The following is a 17,159-nucleotide window of genomic DNA, read 5'->3' on the forward strand; positions in this document are numbered from 1 at the left end:
GCTACAGGTATACCCCGGAGGGGTTGGCAGCATGACGGGGCAAAGCGAGGGTCACACTGAGAGTGGATGGTTTGCTTCTGACATTCCGGCATCGGAAAGATTTCTATCCGGAGAGAAGCCCTTGAAAGATTCCTGTCAGTTGGGAATGATCAGGCGGGATATTCCCCCCACAAAGAATATCGGAATAGGGGAATTCCAAGAAGGATGGATTAACTTCGATCGGAGACTCACATCTTCCCCTGAAGCAAGGATTGGTGGAAGCCAGACTGCATCTAGACTAAGTACCTGCATGCTATTTCTGTCGTTGATTTTCGTTGCCAATCAAGTGGTCAAAGAAAGACAGACTCTAAATCAGGCACTATTGAATTCTTTCAGTTGGAGATGGTGGTTTGGGCGGCTGTGGCGGGCAATAGCATCCTCGCTTCTCGTGCCGTCGCTTTGTTCGCTTGGTCGCGTTGGCAACTCAGGAGCAACGCGTGTTGGCTTAGCAGCGTTAGAATTCGGACTGGCCATGTCAGCCCAACTACTCCTTGGTTGACAAGCTACAGTGCTGTCGCCATATGAATCAAAATAATAGTAAAAGAAAGAATTCATTCCGACCTAGGATATATTCACAATTCCAGTAAGCTGTACAACGCCGTAAAAGATCAAATATGCCCAAACATCCGTCCTCCCAACCGCTCTTCAAACACCTAACCAATGCGGAATTCCTGCGAGATGGTCCTGACGGCCACTATTGCGCCTTTCTGCGGGCATCCTCCTTGCTAGCAACGAGGGCGATCAGAGCAGCACCCACGCCGCTGCCATCCTTGGAGATACCAATGCGGATCTTCTTGTTGCCGGCTTCGCCAACCTCGGGCACTTCGCGGAGGGCGTCGCGCATGTAGCCTTCGAAGTTGGGGTAGAACTCGACCAGACTGCCATCAACACCAATGTCTACGAGGTCGTCCTTTTGCAGCTTGCCAGTAGAGAGGAGGACAGCAGCCAGCGGGACGGCACTCAGGCGAGCAGCACGCTTGCCAATGGCATGAACAACGGTCTGGATGGCCTTGCAGTCATCGGTGGTGGGGCGTTCGATCTTGAGGTGATCCTTCAAAGCGACCTTGATCTGCTCCATATTCTCGGTCTTGTCGGCCTCGACCAGACTCAACAAGCTGGTGTCAATACCCCACTGGCGGTACAGGGAAGACTCCTTGGGCACAGACACAGTGGAAGCCCCACCAGTCTTGAGGAAGCCCAGGGACTCGTTGCGCTGCATGTCCAGCATGACGCGGCGCAAGATCTCGCCCAGGAACATACCCGAGACGCGCTTCTCGAACATCTGGATGCCCGGGTTGTTGCTGTCGGCATCGAGCTGCTGGTCATAGATGGTGTTCGGCAGGACACTCAGGTGGTTGTCGAAGCTGCCCCATTCGGCGTTGATGATCATCTCACCGGTAGTCTTGTCATACTCGGAGTGTTCAATGGTCTGCAGCTTTGTGATGCGGTCCAGCTTCTCCACATAGGCGCCATTGGTGCCCGTGCCAAAGATAGCACCCAGGAAAGTGCCCGTCTCTCCAGGAGAGGTGTATGAACGAGCCATGAGGGTTCCGACAGTGTCGTTGACCAAGGCAGCCACGCGCACCGGGAGTCCCAGATCATCGATGGCGTTCTGCAGCAAGGCACAGACATCTTGACCCACCGCATCGGGAATGTTGAAGCCCTTCGTCCAGCGAATCAGGGTACCCTTGTTAATGCCCAGCTGACGCACGGGGAAACTGAAGGTGAAACCCAAGTCGAACAGGTCCTCTTCACAGTTGCCATTCTTCTCATTGCGGCGACGCAGGTGAGCCTCGAAGTGGTCGTTGTGGTGAATGCGCAGGAACGATTCGATCTGGCGGGCCAAGAACAAGAAGAGATCCTTGGCCGTACCGGACGCCATGGTCTCACGAGGAATCATGATCTTGGACTGGGTAAGGGAGAAGGTAGTGTCTCCATGTAGATCGATCGAACACACGCGGAAGTTGGTGCCGCCGAGATCTACTGCCAGGTACAAACCCTGCCAATGACCAGGTCAGCTGCTGGTCTGCGGAGGGAGCTGATTGGTGTGAAACGTACCTTTTCCGTGCCATTGGGCACTGCTGTGACATAGGTCGGGATCTGACTGAGGGTCGTGTGCTCCTTGGACAGACCTTCATCGATCTCGCGAATGTATTCCGTTACTCCACGTTGCACCTCAGCAGCGGGGTAGTCGAACTGGCTGGCAATGCGCGCAGCCTCGGACAGCAGAGCAGATGACATGATGACGGAAGAGATGTGGATATGAGGGAGAGTGTGAGGAGATGGAAAATAGAGGGAGCCTCAAAGAATGTGTTCAGACGACAATAAACACAGTGTGCAGGAAAAAAAAAAAAAAAAAAAAAAAGTGGTGAAGGAGGAGACCGAATGGTGGGGTTCAAGTAAATACGGGGAGGGGCAGACGGAAGCTGGAGGGGAATTCGGGGAATGGAGATGGAGAGAGAGAGAGAGAGAGAGAGAGAGAGAGAAAGTAGAGGATGTGGAGGGAACAAAGGATAAGGATCAGGAGGAGGAGGAGGAGGAGGATACGAGCAGGAAGAGTCTAATAACTATTATCCGGAATGAGCATACGATGATGAAGGGGGAGCAAGTGGGCGTATTAATAGCAGAGCCATGAAGCCCAGTAAAGGAACTAATAATCTTGCAGTTGGAGGGGTCGATGAGGTCAGTCCGACGGGCTCAAGCCAACGGGAACGCCGGGTTCGCCGGGTTTGCCAGGCGTGGCCAAAGGGAAATTGGAAAAGGGTTCACGACCACTTCCAGTTCTCTCTGCTTTCCCCCCCTTCCCGACATTCTCGCATTGCCGATGTCTCGCACTTGTCCCAGGTTTACTAACTTAGTGCGTGGTTCTCTCCAGTCTCCAGTCTCCAGATGCCACTCCTCGCACTAACAAGTGGCCCAGTTGCCTGCAAGACGGGGTTGCCGCGAGTCGGTAGCGAATCCGCCCGCGTGTCTGCCATGACGCATGAAACCAACTTGGTGGGGTTTAAGCCGTCGTTCACCGGTGAGAGGGAATTGGTTAGCAGCGAAGGGAATGGAAGGGCGAGGATGGCTGTTGCACACAATGCAATGCCACAATGCCATTCTCGTGCTTGGCCTCTGCGTCAGTCAGGAGAGGGTGAGACCACGCGGTGGGTGGTGAATTGGTGGTGATGCTGGCCTTCCCCATCTCCGGATGCGGTCGTCTGGGGCATTGGGGAACCTGGAGATGCTGACATGAGCATCATACTAGTACCTGGATCGGAATCACCATACTTGCAACTAAGTGATATACTAATACGGCGTTTGCTTTGGGACGGACTAGTCCAGCTGTCAGAAGATGATGATCAGGGGATTCTCGTCTCGACGTAACCTTAAGTAACCGTTCAGCCTATGCAAGCAACCATTCCCTTGACGGCTGCTCCCTGCATGCTGCAGTATCACTGCGAGATTTTATCTCAGGATCAGCCACTTAAAGGCTTCGATCTGTCAGGTCTGTCACTTATTGTTTGCATGTAGAGAGTACGGAGGACTTTGTAATTTACATTGCTACGTCACCCGAGTAGAGTTCTAGCGAACAAGACGATAGGCCAGGCGATCTTCAAGCACGTGAGATTCGACACAGTATACCACTCACCAACATGAGATTAGCTAGTCTAAGTTTGTAGAGAAAGCAACAACATGCCTATTGCTGTGCTATTCAGTAACTCATTGAAGCACCTCTCTCATCATCGAGTCAATCCATATCCATGATTTGACCCTCTGAGATCCAAAGTCTAACCCTCAACCCAACCACTCAAAACAACACCATCAACACCCAAAAACCACCTAAAGGTACAGTAAGAACCCCCAATTTAATACAGTTTCTCCAAGCCAACCATCCCAGCAACCCCGGGCACCAACTGCATCTCTACCCAACCTCCAGCGTCCAAGAAAGTAAAAAAGCCAACCATCCCAAAACGGCAGCCCCGTGACTAATCCAGCAACAGTAACTAGCCTGAGGCATAAACACCCACCTCCCACCATCTTCAGGCACCAAGGCATCAACAACAAACATCATCTAATATCTGCCTCAGGCAAATAATGACTAATCCCACGTGACCCGGCGGAAGTCGGCTTCAGAAACGGACCTTGACGATATGCAATTCCCTGCTCCGACACAGGAATTGCCCTCGATCAGGATCTCTCGGCGGCCAATTGCGGTGTTCCACTGAAACCGAACTACCACACTCGCCTCTTTCCTCCCTCCGGTCCACCAAACAATACCAAAGACAGCTTCGGCTGAAGGAAGTCACGGACACACGAAACCCGATATCCGCACATCATGGGCGCCGGCAGCTCTAAGCCCGCGGCTCCGGCCGACTCGAAGCACGTTTTCTCGAGGTAGGATGCTTTGCTTGTTACATGGGAAAATTATATATTGCTCTGGTGGTGTTGGTATATCGATTGGTCTGGGCAGGGATATCACTGGACGCGCTCAATGCATGCATGCTATTGAAGCCGGACTCTCTTCACCGAGGATGATCATACCTACCCAAACGAACCAACCATATAAATAAATAATAATTCGACATGGGCGATACCCTTGAAACCACTGAACACAGTCACAATGAGAATAAATTGGAATACAAGCTAACAGCTATATCCCCCACAGCTCCTCCCCCGTCCAATTCTCCGCCAACTTCGTTGACGGCCTCCAGTCCAACACCGAGGTACGTACATTTCCCACCTACCTACCATACCCAACACATCTAACCCACCTTCTTCAATGAGAAAAGACCGACTCCGCACGCGCCCGCTCCCTCGAACTCCAAATCCAAGAGCGCGTAGCCCAAGAACTCGAGCGCCTTCGTGCCCGCGAACAGCAAACGCTGGCCGAGATTGAGAAGAAGCTTGCCGAAGCCAAAGATGTCTCTTCTTCGACACCTGCGCCCAGCTACACTCCCAGCAGCTCAGGGGCTTCTTACTACCCACCCGGATCTCTGGATCTGGATGCGCCCCGGATCCCGTTCGCGGGGCGGGAGAGCTACTTCGCGACTGCTGCTGCTGCTGCTCCGGCGGTTGAGGCGGCGGCGCAGCAGCCGATTAACCGGGAACTGTCGCGGGAGAGCGTGAACAGTGAGATTGAGGAGTTGAGGGCGAAGTTGGAGGGACGGAAGAAGTTGGTTGAAATTGATGCGGGGATTGAGAAGGCTAGATCGGAGGTGGTGAGTTGTTTGAGGTTGAATGATCGGAGGCCGTTGGATTGTTGGAAGGAGGTTGAGGCGTTTAAGAAGGAGGTTGCTAGGTTGGAGGAGGGGTTTGTGGATCGGATTGTTGGGTAAATTTATTTTATTCCATAGGGATATATTGATAGAGAGGTGAGGTATAGTGGTGTGTAAGTGTGTTTGTTCGACTGTTGCTGCTGCTGCTGCTGCTGCTGCTGCCGCCGAGTCATCAATCCCGGTTTGTGCATGTGTGTATATGTATACCTAGCTTGCTAGAGAAGGTTACTGGTTTCTGTTTTCATCTTTCATTTTACTAGGAGTATGTTGTTACAGGTGTAGATGTTGGTTGGTTGAAATCTCCCAACTAAAAGGGCTGATTTTAAAATAGTATTCATCTCTATCATAATTCCATGCTCAGTTCTAACCCCCCTCCTCCCCAAACCATCAATCAAAGACACACAGGGTATCACGCAACAAAACCACACAATCCATCCATACATACACACACACATACACATCAAACCAACTCCCAAAATCCCACCCTCGCCACCGTCTCTCCCGCACTCCTTATAATACACATATTCCTCCTACTCGCCTTCCCCTTCTGCACCTTCGACAACAAAACAGACCCAATCCCCGTACCCTTTCCCTCAGCAAGGTTATAATTGCCCGTGGTAACGAAGCCAATAAGATCCTCCTCCGTCGGAACCGGCAAATGCTTCTGACGAGCATCGTCACCCGCAGACGGAGAGATAAGCGATGCAGCGAGCTGTTGCTGGATATCTTCCGGGCCGAGGTTGGCGGCAGATCGGGGTTGTTTCTTCTGAAGGTCATTCCTGAGACCATCGTAGGGTTGCTTTGATGATAGCGTGAGCCAGTCCTGGCGGAGCTCGCGATCGGTGGTTGGGAGTCGGTAGATGCGGGCTCGGGGGGTGGGTGTGCCGCGGTTGAGGAGGGTGAGTTTGACTGTTGCTAGGGCTGAGGTGTTGATAGTAGTGGTGGTGGAGGGGTCGGTTAGGGCACGGGTTGCTTCGGATGATGAGAGCTGGTGGATGTTCAGTGGTGGAAGGGTGGCATTGGCGTCGTTGTCTTGGGCGTTGGTGGTTTCATCCGGTTTGGTCTCAGTCTCTGAGGGCTGTTCCTTATCGGTTGTATTGCTCGCCTCTGGTGCTCCTTGGATGAGTCTCTCCCAGTCACAGGCCCAACCACGTCCTATCTCACCCTTTTGTCCGTTTCTCAGATCGATGCTCTCGAACTCGGTTCTGCGCCCCTTGGGACGTCGCTCCCACTCTCGCTTCGCTTCTTCTCTCTCGCGCAGGCCCCATTCCCACCCAGCGCGGGTTCCCGGGAAGTCACCAGGGAACCAAGGCTCTCCTGACTCGAATGAGAGTTGCTGCTGCTCTTTCAGACCGCCGAATCTGGGGTTTCCGCCGCTCGAGAGGGGATAGTACATCAGTGAGTACCAGAACGGAAGCACGCACTTCCATGGGAGGAGGACAGTCCAGGTTCCAGGTGCGCTGCTGCTCTTGGACTGGGTAGGTCGACTGGCGAGTACCATCACAGGTATCTTGGGATCGGTGTCTTTGGCGGGCGGGCGTACGCCAGGACCAGCTTCGGTTCGACGCCGATTGATAGCCTTTTGGCTAGGCAATTGGCGTGCAGCAGCTAACCGGGCGCGACGATCGAAAAGAGCAGGGGCCGTCTGCGTGCTATCCGGCGACCACGACGAGAGTAGTATAGCCAGCCGTTGCATCTCCTCCTCTGACGACGATGGCTTCATAGTCTTGGGCGGGAAATCGAGGCGAGGGTCAGAGACAGAGAACCCAAGGACGGCGTCCTGCGGCAGAGATGCAGGGTTCGTTACCCCCAGAAGAGAAGTCCATGTAGCCTCCGGACTGTCCACACCGATATCCTTCCCATCCACAGCAACCGGCTTGAACGACGCAAGCAACGCCTCCGTAGCCCCCGGACCAGTAATCTCGATACTGCCAATCTCAAACCGCAAATCCTCGACCATAACAGGAGGATTCTGCTTCTTCGAAACACCCAGCAAGGCATTCCACAACTGCAAAAACGCAGACGGATGCACCCGAACAAACACCTTCCTCCAACCCTTCTTCCCCTTCTTCTGCTTCCCACTCTCATCAGCATCGACCATCTCCACATCTTCCCCCTTCGCCTCAGCACACCAAACCAACGTAACCGGCGCAATGGGCCTCTTCTCCCCCTCCCATTCATACACCCAAGCCCGCAATCCCCTCGTGCCAGCCCTCCACTTCCTCCCCTTCCCTCCCCACGCCTTCTCCCCCTCAACCCCAACAGCCCTCAACACCCCCTCAATCGCCCCCACCGACCCCTCCAACTGCACCGTCGCCAAATAACTCATATCCCACGCCACGGCACCCCTGGACCCCCTCGCACGATGTGTCGGCCGATAACTCTTCTCCGTCGGCGACAACGGCACCGCAAACCGCCACAACGGATCCTTAGAAGTAGCCATATGCGCCCTCTTCGCATGAAACATATGAGTCGGCAACCAAGTCTTGCACTGCTGACGTTTCTTGAACCTCGCTTCCGGCGGATTCGGCCTCGACAATTTATTCTTCTTGATTTTCGGCACCCGCGGCGCAATCTCATACGCATGACTACCGGATTCTTCCAACGACTTCCGGACCTCTTTATCTCGCTGAGCTTTCACGGCCGCGCGCTTGGCTTTCGTCTTCGCGTTCAGATTCTGTAGTCGCCGGGCAGTTTCGAGCCGAATGCGCATTTGTTCGGTCGGTTTGCGGGTTCGTGATGATACCGTGGGGGTATTATCTTCAATCATCTGTACACAGATTCATAGTCACAGATTAGAATCTTCACTGAACCCCATTGAGAGTAATCTTGGTAAATAAAAGAATATATACCTCTCTCCTCGCCCTAGCCCTCAACCTCTTCGGCACCCTCTTCACATTATGACTCGCCGTCCGTCTCCTCAACGACCTCGGCACCTTCTGGAACGCCCGACTCGTCAACGCATTCTTCGATCGCTGAATCCCCGACTCCAGCGACCGGATCTCGTATTCTCTTGCTTCCACATACGCAGCGACATCTAGTTCGCCGGAGGCTGATAGTGCCGCGTCGGCGGCCTGCACGGCGAGCGAGCGCGCATCGAATGTTTTTTGGCGTTTGCGGGCGGCCGCGGCGGAGAAGTTGGGAGCAGCAGGTTTGCGCTTCGGTGGGTGGGAGGCCATGATGGCCGGTGATTGTGTTGTGTTTTGTGCGAAGGAGAAGAAATTAATTTATCATTTAGGTTTTGTAGGAAAGGAGAATTTGTTGGAGGTGATGGAAGCTTTCCAAGATCCCTGCAGATAGGTCCGGGTCTGGAATGAAATGAAATGATGGAATGGTTTGATTTGGTCTGGTTTGGTTTAGCGCGGTGTCTGTTCCGTCGTCCGTCGTCGAATTTCAGTTTTCCGGCCGACAGAATTGAGAAACTAGTGATGGGAGCAGCCACTCCGACGCAATAAAATGGCAACGCAACCAATGATCGTTGGCTGACGGTTAAATGCTCAAGTTTAATCCTAGTACTTTAGTTCTTGTTGACGCTTTGATGTTCGGGGTTTCTTGTAGATCAGTCTTAGCTAGGGGTGGACAGGTAGCTTGTTTTTCTCTTTGTATATTTTCTTGCCTTTTTTTCTTTACTCTTAAGATTATTTTAGATGATCGTTGGACAAACATAAGTATACTACGTACTGACATCATATTACAATATGAACAATGTTGTCGTAGCTTCGTAAGCGCGTTGATTTTCTTTCTATCTAGTGGCTCTGTCTAATTTCTAACGCATTATCCCACCAGAATATCAATGTCAACGCTATCTATCATCGGACGCCTGCCATGTCTATCGTCTTTTAATGACACGTTTACAGCTGCTTGAGGACGGCCTCGGCGCTCGAGAACTGCAATGATGGTTAGTAGCTATTCACCTGGACATGAGAAGGGTAGAAAACATACCTCGAGGTGGTTCTTGGCGGGCTCACGCTTGGCGTAGGTGACCTTGCCGTGGTCGATGATGATGGCGTAGCGACCAGTGCGGCCCTCCTCGTCGGCCCAGCCGATGCTCTTGGAGAACTTGGCCTCGGGGTCAGACAGGAAGAGCTAGAAGCAGTTAGTATCATTGGTCTGAAGGACAAATGAGAAAAGAAGAAGGGAATCTTACAATGTCGTCGTTGGTGACCTGGTTGGCCTTGCCCCAGGCGCTCATGACGTAGGCATCGTTGTAGGCAAGGACGGCAACAACGTCGACACCCTTGGCGCGGATCTCAGGGAGCTTCTCAACGTACTCGGGGACGTGGCGAGCAGAGCAGACGGGGGTGAAAGCACCGGGGAGGGCGAAGAGGATGACCTTCTTGTCGGCCCACTCCTTGGAGGCGTAGTAGTTGATGGGGATACCGCAAGAGGTGATCTCGCCCTTCTCCTCGGACCAGGGGATGTAGCTGTGGAAGGAGATAAAAATGTTAGTGAATGTACTAGTAATAGTGTATGGTGACCACAGTATATATGGTTGCGTTGCTGCTCGAAAGACACCAGCAACCGGAAAGGCGGAAGACGGTGGGGGAGGGGCAAAGAAAGAGAGAGAATAGAGGAATGAAGAGAATACTCACGAGAAGGTAACGTCAGCGGGGAAGCTGTCACCGGGGTTGAGGCCAGACATTGTGAATGAGATTAGTTGGTAGTAAGGTGTACTAGAAAGAGGTATGAGTGATTGAGTAGTAGTAGTGAGTTGTGAGAGTGAAGAAGATTGGGAAGGGAATGGAAGGTTGGTTATATAGGGAAGAAGGGGAGACGGAACGGGGGCAGCGAGCCTGTGGCGGGTAATTCGACCTTAGCTTCTTAGTTGAATGAATGGTTCCTGTGTCAAGGGCAACAAATAACGCGGCGACGGCCCGCCCACGGCGCCATGAGGTGATCCGAAGCAGAAGGATACCGAAACTCTTCGATTGGTAGGGCTTTGGAGGGGGAACTGTATTATCAAGAAGACCGCCCGAGACTGAGTGACCCCACCAACGCATTCCTTTTTCGGGTCTGCGCCATTCCCGTCCACTGGCCACCATATCTAGACCGTCCCCGTTGACAAATCGGCCCTCGATTCGATGTTCAAGTCTTTGCTGTTGTTGCTGCTACTCCTTCCTGGAATGTGTTTCCGGATCAGATATCCCATACCCTCTACAGGTGGCTTCTCTCTGCAGGGTTTAATCATGGGTCTGTCTGGCTTGCATTTCCGGGCCATCCTCAATCACCCCCATAAATTGGGCATCAATTCTATAGCTAATTAGCACTGCTATCAGAAGAGCATTAATTCCCCAGGCTCATCATTCTCCCGATGTAGTATCAACTATCAATTGCTGGTTATCAGGAGCCGGCACTTCATCCGAGTCTGCATCAGTACAACTAAAGCTTGGTTACTTCCCGTACAACCCCTGATCCTGACGCCACTCTACCTCCAATTTGGCCCTCATTCTAGATAGATTCTCTATCGATATGCTTAGTAAATAGCCATTGGCATCTACAAATCAACCAACGCTGCAGATCAAGCCTCTACGTAGAACCAAAAGCAGAGGTCTTCCGTAAATCCGATATGAACACAAATCTGCTTGTTCACCTCTACTCACCAGAATTACCACTCAATCTACCCAGATCCTTAACGTGTATCAGTATCACCAACCCAATGCCTCCTAACTTTAGCGTATACCACCGCCAACAAGCTTATCTCTGTCTCCAAAGATAGTAGTACTGAGGAAACCATCCCACCTCGACACCTCAGGCATCTACGCAGTGCCCCTCCATCCCAGCACCCAAACTCCCCTCCTATTGGCTTAAAAACCCGAATCACGAGAAAACAGCCCCACCTAAGCCAATATCGGGCCAATCAATAGTCTCCACCCACCACCGCCCTGCTCTTCCTCTGCCAAGTCAGCCAATACGTAACCAATCCACCACCGCAAATATCCTCAGGGACCTTGGTGTGCTGGTGCTTGGTGACCGCCACTATGATTTACGACTTTCCGAAGATTTCCCTCTTCAAACTCTCTTCCAGGCAATTAGTTTGGTTCAGCCAGGGAGAAACATTTCGCACATTGTTACCGTGGATAAGAATACCATATCCCGCCTTGCCACTTAGGTAGAGTATGATGTGGTGATCCTCGGCTTGTGTCGGACCCCATTCGACTGCTTACTGCATACTTGGTAGGCACGGGTCCTGGTATCCGAGCATCTGATAAGATTGGCCAACCAACCATAGAAAGCCAGGTCGACCCCCGATCACGGAACTCGACTTTCGGTGGCTGAGCGCGCTTGGCTGCTAATGATTATGATGGTGCACCGCGCAGAAGCCGATCCAACGCCGTGATGAATAACACCTCGCTGGTTTTCCCCGGCATTTGTATGGATTACCTAAGGTAGGCGAGTCTGGGGCAATGGTTTGGGATGATCTTCCCCACCGCGATTATACATCCTCCGGGTTCTAGAAGAAATGCCTGTCTTGCCCCTGACGATGGACAGGGGTTTGTCTGCAAATGCTTCGATAAGGTCGGCTTAATAATTCTAGTAGTCTAGGCAATACTTCTTAAATTGAGCGCAGGTGATGTAACTAGTATACTCGACAGACTTTGCTGATGTAATGTGTTATTCATGCTCTTGGTCGAGATACAGGGCAAGTTGCTATGAATGGCATTCTAGCCAGTTCCTATGATGTAAAGATTAATAACTGCAACGCTCCCTTGCAATAATTCACCCTCTTCACGCGCCTAGCAGATGGCGCACCTCGCTCAGCGAGTGCAATGCGGACATCAGTTCCGTGTCCCCTGGCGACATTATCTGGCTTCTCTCATATCCGGCAAGATGAAAGGGAAGCTCCTCTACCTGGCAGACAGTTCCGGGACCTGGTAGCTCTCCGGTCTGGAAATACTGGCGTATTGCTTTCGCGGTACACAAGGATGGACCACTCAGTGTGCAGTGCTGCGACATTGGAATGTTAGTCGTCTTGCATACAGGTTTGGGGGAGGGACAGAAAAGAGTACTCACTCCAACGGAGTTCTGCTCTAACACTATCGACTCAGGAAATCCACGCGCCATAGTGTGAGCACTGCGGATGCGTCAGTTGGTGCTTCGAAGTCTGTCAGGATCGAGTGAGCATAACTTACTTCCGGAGCGGAGTTACTGGATCATAAGTATTTCCGATAAATAGCAACGGGTGCGATGTGTTGCCTGTAAAGGGCCCTTGAAAAACACATACTTGTCAGCTTCTATTGCGGTGATGACATGTGCTTTTTAGACGTACCATCATAGCGCCACTCAGGCCGCGTCTCCATTCTGACACACGACATGCGAATCTCAGCCCAAAAATCTCCAACCGCCTTACTTTGTCCCTGGAGCCTATTCCAGTAGCTCCGGAACTCCTCCTTGGCGGTTCCGTCGAGGCCTGGACCGTCTGTGCATAGAATACTCCTCGAGGCCTCCTGATCGCTCTCGCCAGGTACTTTGTACTGTTTGGAGGAATCGCAGGGAGGAGGTGCTGGCCATTGTTTGGCTTCGTACTTGAGATCAGCGAAGGAAGAGCCGTTACCTTGCTCGAGCTCAGTCAACAACCGGGCCACTAGATCGAACGACTTCAAAGGAGTATAGAGAGCCTGCACAACCAATGACTTCACGTCACTATAGGTTATAATCTCTGGTCCCCTGTTTCCTGAGGGAGGTACGGCAATAGGGCTCGATGTAAGATTGGTCAAAAGTTGCTCATAACGAGATTTGAGGTCTTCGGGATCTCCGCCCAGCGCGAACGGACATGATGAGGGCCCAGCTGTTTGGCAATACTCGAAAAACTTATCGAATGCTGCATCCGAATCTTGTAAGTTGGTAAGCCAGTTGCCTGCGTAATAATCATCAGCGTTGCAGACTCCGTCTATCACAGCACGGTGTATGCGATGGGGCTGCATAGCCGCAAACGTGGAACCCAGGATTGTCCCATAGGAAAACCCCCAGTAGAGCAGCTTCTCCTCCCCTTTTTTCCAGCTATTGTGCAGACCTACTCTCTCGGCGTCCAAATTTGGTCCAGCAGGGGAAGTGTTAAAAACCGTCGAAAGTAGTCGCTCTGTTTCTCGTTCACGCCATTCTCCATGGCGCTCTACGAGTTCAACCATGTCCGCCACCACAGGAGCCGTATTCATAAATTTTCCTATCCATTCTCCATCCTTTGACGCTGTGACTCCTTGTTGATTGCAACTCATACCAAAAGCTTCATACCTTGCCCAGCGAGTATTGAAGACTCCTTCAGAACTTCCAAGTAGACCCTCTGCCTCTGACTGCAGTAACCACGCTTTCCTCGTCGCGGAGTCAGGAAAGCAGGATAAATTGGGTTTAGTATTATTAACCCCTCTTGGGTCAAAGCTAACAACATCAAAATACTTTCCGCCCGCCGAGTTTGCACTTGGCGATTCTGGGGAGTCGACGATGGTCTGGATAGCTTTCCCATATCTAAAGACCAAGCTCACTCCGGATCCACCAGGACCACCTATTCTACAATCAGAAGAAACCTTTTAGAGTAGTAATATGGCTCTGCATACCTGGGTTCAAAAGAATGGCCCCACCATATCGCGCATCTGTGACAGGTACCTTTGCAGGAACTTTGATAACAGCCAAGGCAATCTTTGACCCTTCGCCATCCGTTCGATTCCAGTTCATTGGAAGCGACAAGCGAGCGCATTCGTGATGGTCAAAGCATGGATGGTATATGAGTTGTTCGGTGGGGGTAATCTGATAGCGTATATTAGAACATTACATCCCAGCCTGATACATTCACCTACATCTTCCCATTCAAAGGACTTATCGGGGGTTGGACTTGGCAGCTGTTGTTCAACGCTCTTGCTTCTGTCAAGTCCGCCACATATGTGAATGATAGCAAACGCGACCAGAGCGAGGGAAAGGAGGATTCGAATGGCTTTTCCATTGACAGGGTGTGGCCTAGATGGCACTACTGCCATACCAGGTCGGTGGCCAGGCAATTTTGAATCGAGAGACATTGTACGAATGCCTTGGATCTAATGGTATGATAGACCGCTTGCTTAATAGATTGGCGCTCTGGAGAGGAGGTCGCAACGTTGCTAATCCTGCTCACTTTCTGACGGTCAGAGCATTTGCCTGTCCTTGACGAGCATAAGACCGCATATTTATAGTGGCCGAGTCAGCTCAAAGCACTAGTAGCCAGTTTCCGTCCGCTAGAGTATATTGAGATGACATACCCTTGTAAGCCGGATGCAAAAATCAGGTCCGAGTGGTGAGATTCAGTAGCTGCACGGCTTAGCCCTGCGATTACTTCATGCCAGGCAGCTTCCTACTCTGGAAGGATCGCATTGTGCCGCGGGCCTTCCTAACCTGGAATAGCCTTGCGCTCCTTGCGACCTTTACCGATAGGCTGATAAGCTGATGAGTAAGTACCTCGCAGGATGCTATCCCTGTAGGCAACAAGTGCGGGGATAGTAGTCTTCCACAGACTTTAGTTAACCCGACAAAGCCGATGATAACTGGTAAATATTATATTTTGTTCGTAGAATTAGCAGGCTATGATTTATGATGCTCATCCCTATAAACCATGACATCAATTACACACTTTCCCAAAAAGTGATTTGTAGTAGCAGTTAGTAGTAAACTGGCAGTGATCCAATGAATATATATATCCGCCCTACGAGAAGATTACTAGTAGTAATAGCCTGGTAGTATGAGTGGGTCGCCACATCAATGATTTGAACTCAAACGATCGAGTCCAATCATATTCAGCAACATTACTAGTTACTCAATATAATGTAATTTACACGCTGATGATATGACAGTTACTGATCATCCTGAGCGGAAGCCTCTAATGCAGCGCTAACATCTCAACGACCACTAGCCCCCACGTGACGTGTAACGGCTTATGTACAATGAGTCAATAATAAGCTCTCTCACTGACTACTATCTCACGTTTCCTGCTTAATCCCAAATCTGTCCAACGGATCTGTGTTTTCTTCATCTCTTCTATATCAAAATAAACTACTATACGATGGCTGACATCAAGCCCCCTTTCACCGAAGAATCGGCTTGGAGGAAGGTCAAGGCAGCTCAGAACCTATGGAACACCAAGTAAGAACTCCCTCCCTCCACGACATGTATCCCTCTGGGAGATCTAGAATCCTGTATCTTGCACCCTGTCGTCATTTTCGACGCTGGTATGAGGGGTTAGAGTCTGCTGTGAACTCAGATTTTCACCCCTTGCGTCCAATCGAGGCCTTTACCTCGTGTCTCCCATTCTTCACGCCCTGCAGTGATTTAATTCCATTTCTCTCTGATAACCCACGGCATTCTTAACAGCAGCTGAAACTCACACACTGTTTCTGCTCTACTGCTTGCTCGCATACTCACCTGCTTTACATGTAGGGATCCCGTGCGAGTTGCACAGGCTTATACGCCAACATGTATCTGGCGCAATCGGACGTCATTCTTCTCCGGAACAGAGGGAATCGTTGAGTTCCTGACTGCGAAGTGGAAGAGGGAAGAGAATTATAAGCTGCGAAAGGAACTGTTCTCCTTCACCGACAACCGCATCGCAGTACAGTTTTGGTACGAGTATCAAGATATTGATGATGGTCTGCGTTGGAAGCGGTGCTATGGCCTTGAAGACTGGACCTTCGATCGAGAGACAGGAAAGATGTGTAAGAGAATGATGAGCGGCAACGATGTGCTCATCGGGCCTAATGGAAATGGAGAGGGAAGATGGTTTGTGGACGGTGTAGATGTCGAAGACGTCGAAATTGGAGAGGAACATTGGTGAAAGGCTACTTCTAATTTCTACACACCATAAGGCCGCTGTCATTTACTGCATTAGCAATACTCCCTATATTCTATATTCCCTGAATAAAAAGAAAAGCAAAGTGTCGGAGTTATGGCGATTCATGATGCTCCCATGGTATGTCGGATGCGAGAAGTACCGCAGGATTCCAAGTTCGGTTTCTCCGTCCTCTTCAGATACCCGTCAGACAAGGAAATCTATCAACATATTAGAAGGTGTTATGCCCTTATCGACGGTTGTTAGATGATCATGCGATAAGACAGTCGACGAGTGGCCTGCGTCTACACATGCAGAGACCGCAGATAAAATCTCCGAAGCGCAATGCAAGAGCGAAGGGCAACAGTTATCCCTATCCTTGCGACTTAAACTTAGTGTAAACAAGGGGCAAAGTAAGCCTGTCTGGAGTATTCGACAGACTCGAGCGGCGTGCAAACCCCTGTCTTCACGCCACGAAGGGGGGAATGCATGTCCCTTTGACTTGCCAAAGATCCCAGCCACCTCTTTATCGCACCGGTGTCTGCAATGACGTCGCATTTCGATGAGCCTAGGGGTTTCGATCACATCCGGGGAATTTAATGGAATTAGATACCACCATCGAAATTAAAGATTAGTCAATGCGGTATCAAAGTATTATGCCTGCAAAAAATGAATATCATCATAATCACCTCATCCATTACCTGAGATGAGTCGCATCAATGAGATAGATAGAGGATTCCTTTATTTCAACTTCTTGTAGTCAGCAGTACTGGCAAGAGAAAAGCATAATTAGCCCGGGTTAATTTCCGCATTCCAAACTGTACTTCACACAATATTGCCGAATGCCCGGGTGGGTGGAAAGGAATTCCGAGCAAAACAAACACTCGATGGTCATTCCACAGACTCTCCTCGCCGTGGTATGTAGCAAACCCGGCTGAAAAACCATGTTTGCTCGCTTTGACCGCGGAGCATGGCTCAGGAAAGCATGCCTCCAGGAGATTACCGGTACTCTAGGAGATTCATCTGCACTCCTATGCCCCTCTCACCTAGCCATAGCAGTCTGGAGTTGGTTTGAT

The 17,159-nt window shown here is 51.0% G+C and overlaps 7 protein-coding genes across 7 annotated transcripts; 3 read left to right on the top strand and 4 right to left on the bottom strand.

The window, feature by feature from the left end:
- Positions 1-572: 572 nt before the first annotated feature.
- glkA (glucokinase glkA) lies at positions 573-2,417 on the bottom strand. Its single transcript, XM_025685011.1, has 2 exons — positions 2,098-2,417; positions 573-2,038 (listed from the first exon to the last, which is right to left on the bottom strand). The coding sequence occupies exons 1-2, from the start codon at positions 2,278-2,280 to the stop codon at positions 734-736; spliced, it is 1,488 nt and encodes a 495-aa protein (XP_025535642.1). The 5' UTR covers positions 2,281-2,417; the 3' UTR covers positions 573-733.
- Positions 2,418-2,861: 444 nt separating this feature from the next.
- On the top strand, positions 2,862-3,241 carry BO79DRAFT_211191 (uncharacterized protein). Its single transcript, XM_025682972.1, has one exon. The coding sequence runs from the start codon at positions 2,929-2,931 to the stop codon at positions 3,208-3,210; it is 282 nt and encodes a 93-aa protein (XP_025535643.1). The 5' UTR covers positions 2,862-2,928; the 3' UTR covers positions 3,211-3,241.
- Positions 3,242-4,196: 955 nt separating this feature from the next.
- BO79DRAFT_240291 (Mic19 family protein) lies at positions 4,197-5,530 on the top strand. Its single transcript, XM_025685012.1, has 3 exons — positions 4,197-4,419; positions 4,691-4,748; positions 4,815-5,530. Exons 1-3 carry the CDS (start codon positions 4,361-4,363, stop codon positions 5,358-5,360), a joined length of 663 nt encoding a protein of 220 aa, XP_025535644.1. The 5' UTR covers positions 4,197-4,360; the 3' UTR covers positions 5,361-5,530.
- Positions 5,531-5,696: 166 nt separating this feature from the next.
- Positions 5,697-8,522, bottom strand: BO79DRAFT_202214 (ribonuclease P/MRP protein subunit POP1). Its single transcript, XM_025681638.1, has 2 exons — positions 8,153-8,522; positions 5,697-8,070 (listed from the first exon to the last, which is right to left on the bottom strand). Exons 1-2 carry the CDS (start codon positions 8,477-8,479, stop codon positions 5,761-5,763), a joined length of 2,637 nt encoding a protein of 878 aa, XP_025535645.1. The 5' UTR covers positions 8,480-8,522; the 3' UTR covers positions 5,697-5,760.
- A 486-nt stretch (positions 8,523-9,008) lies between these two features.
- BO79DRAFT_211193 (peroxiredoxin family protein) lies at positions 9,009-9,984 on the bottom strand. The gene is made up of 4 exons (XM_025682973.1): positions 9,893-9,984; positions 9,448-9,724; positions 9,243-9,386; positions 9,009-9,187 (listed from the first exon to the last, which is right to left on the bottom strand). The coding sequence occupies exons 1-4, from the start codon at positions 9,940-9,942 to the stop codon at positions 9,152-9,154; spliced, it is 507 nt and encodes a 168-aa protein (XP_025535646.1). The 5' UTR covers positions 9,943-9,984; the 3' UTR covers positions 9,009-9,151.
- Positions 9,985-11,898: 1,914 nt separating this feature from the next.
- Positions 11,899-14,402, bottom strand: BO79DRAFT_202220 (alpha/beta hydrolase). Its single transcript, XM_025681639.1, has 6 exons — positions 14,090-14,402; positions 13,850-14,039; positions 12,568-13,797; positions 12,431-12,506; positions 12,312-12,372; positions 11,899-12,245 (listed from the first exon to the last, which is right to left on the bottom strand). Exons 1-6 carry the CDS (start codon positions 14,303-14,305, stop codon positions 12,027-12,029), a joined length of 1,992 nt encoding a protein of 663 aa, XP_025535647.1. The 5' UTR covers positions 14,306-14,402; the 3' UTR covers positions 11,899-12,026.
- Positions 14,403-15,237: 835 nt separating this feature from the next.
- Positions 15,238-16,187, top strand: BO79DRAFT_211194 (nuclear transport factor 2 family protein). The gene is made up of 2 exons (XM_025682974.1): positions 15,238-15,401; positions 15,696-16,187. The coding sequence occupies exons 1-2, from the start codon at positions 15,322-15,324 to the stop codon at positions 16,087-16,089; spliced, it is 474 nt and encodes a 157-aa protein (XP_025535648.1). The 5' UTR covers positions 15,238-15,321; the 3' UTR covers positions 16,090-16,187.
- The last annotated feature ends 972 nt before the right edge of the window (positions 16,188-17,159 follow it).

Source organism: Aspergillus costaricaensis (assembly GCF_003184835.1).
Source record: "Aspergillus costaricaensis CBS 115574 unplaced genomic scaffold BO79scaffold_37, whole genome shotgun sequence".
Lineage (NCBI taxonomy): Eukaryota > Fungi > Ascomycota > Eurotiomycetes > Eurotiales > Aspergillaceae > Aspergillus > Aspergillus costaricensis.

Bases quoted from the DNA above. Each gene is read 5' to 3' on its own strand.
- BO79DRAFT_202214 (XM_025681638.1), bottom strand. From the start codon at position 8,479: ATGGCCTCCCACCCACCGAAGCGCAAACCTGCTGCTCCCAACTTCTCC. The intron at 8,071-8,152 runs GTATATATTCTT...ATCTGTGTACAG, and splicing joins GGGCTAGGGCGAGGAGAGAG to ATGATTGAAGATAATACCCC.
- glkA (XM_025685011.1), bottom strand. From the start codon at position 2,280: ATGTCATCTGCTCTGCTGTCCGAGGCTGCGCGCATTGCCAGCCAGTTC. The intron at 2,039-2,097 runs GTACGTTTCACA...GGTCATTGGCAG, and splicing joins TGCCCAATGGCACGGAAAAG to GGTTTGTACCTGGCAGTAGA.
- BO79DRAFT_240291 (XM_025685012.1), top strand. From the start codon at position 4,361: ATGGGCGCCGGCAGCTCTAAGCCCGCGGCTCCGGCCGACTCGAAGCAC. The intron at 4,420-4,690 runs GTAGGATGCTTT...TATCCCCCACAG, and splicing joins TCGAAGCACGTTTTCTCGAG to CTCCTCCCCCGTCCAATTCT. The intron at 4,749-4,814 runs GTACGTACATTT...CAATGAGAAAAG, and splicing joins GCCTCCAGTCCAACACCGAG to ACCGACTCCGCACGCGCCCG.
- BO79DRAFT_211191 (XM_025682972.1), top strand. From the start codon at position 2,929: ATGCCACTCCTCGCACTAACAAGTGGCCCAGTTGCCTGCAAGACGGGG.
- BO79DRAFT_211194 (XM_025682974.1), top strand. From the start codon at position 15,322: ATGGCTGACATCAAGCCCCCTTTCACCGAAGAATCGGCTTGGAGGAAG. The intron at 15,402-15,695 runs GTAAGAACTCCC...CTTTACATGTAG, and splicing joins CAGAACCTATGGAACACCAA to GGATCCCGTGCGAGTTGCAC.
- BO79DRAFT_211193 (XM_025682973.1), bottom strand. From the start codon at position 9,942: ATGTCTGGCCTCAACCCCGGTGACAGCTTCCCCGCTGACGTTACCTTC. The intron at 9,725-9,892 runs GTGAGTATTCTC...CTCCTTCCACAG, and splicing joins CCCGCTGACGTTACCTTCTC to CTACATCCCCTGGTCCGAGG. The intron at 9,188-9,242 runs GTATGTTTTCTA...CCATCATTGCAG, and splicing joins CCGCCAAGAACCACCTCGAG to TTCTCGAGCGCCGAGGCCGT.
- BO79DRAFT_202220 (XM_025681639.1), bottom strand. From the start codon at position 14,305: ATGTCTCTCGATTCAAAATTGCCTGGCCACCGACCTGGTATGGCAGTA. The intron at 14,040-14,089 runs GTAGGTGAATGT...ATACGCTATCAG, and splicing joins AGTCCTTTGAATGGGAAGAT to ATTACCCCCACCGAACAACT. The intron at 13,798-13,849 runs GTATGCAGAGCC...ATTGTAGAATAG, and splicing joins GGCCATTCTTTTGAACCCAG to GTGGTCCTGGTGGATCCGGA.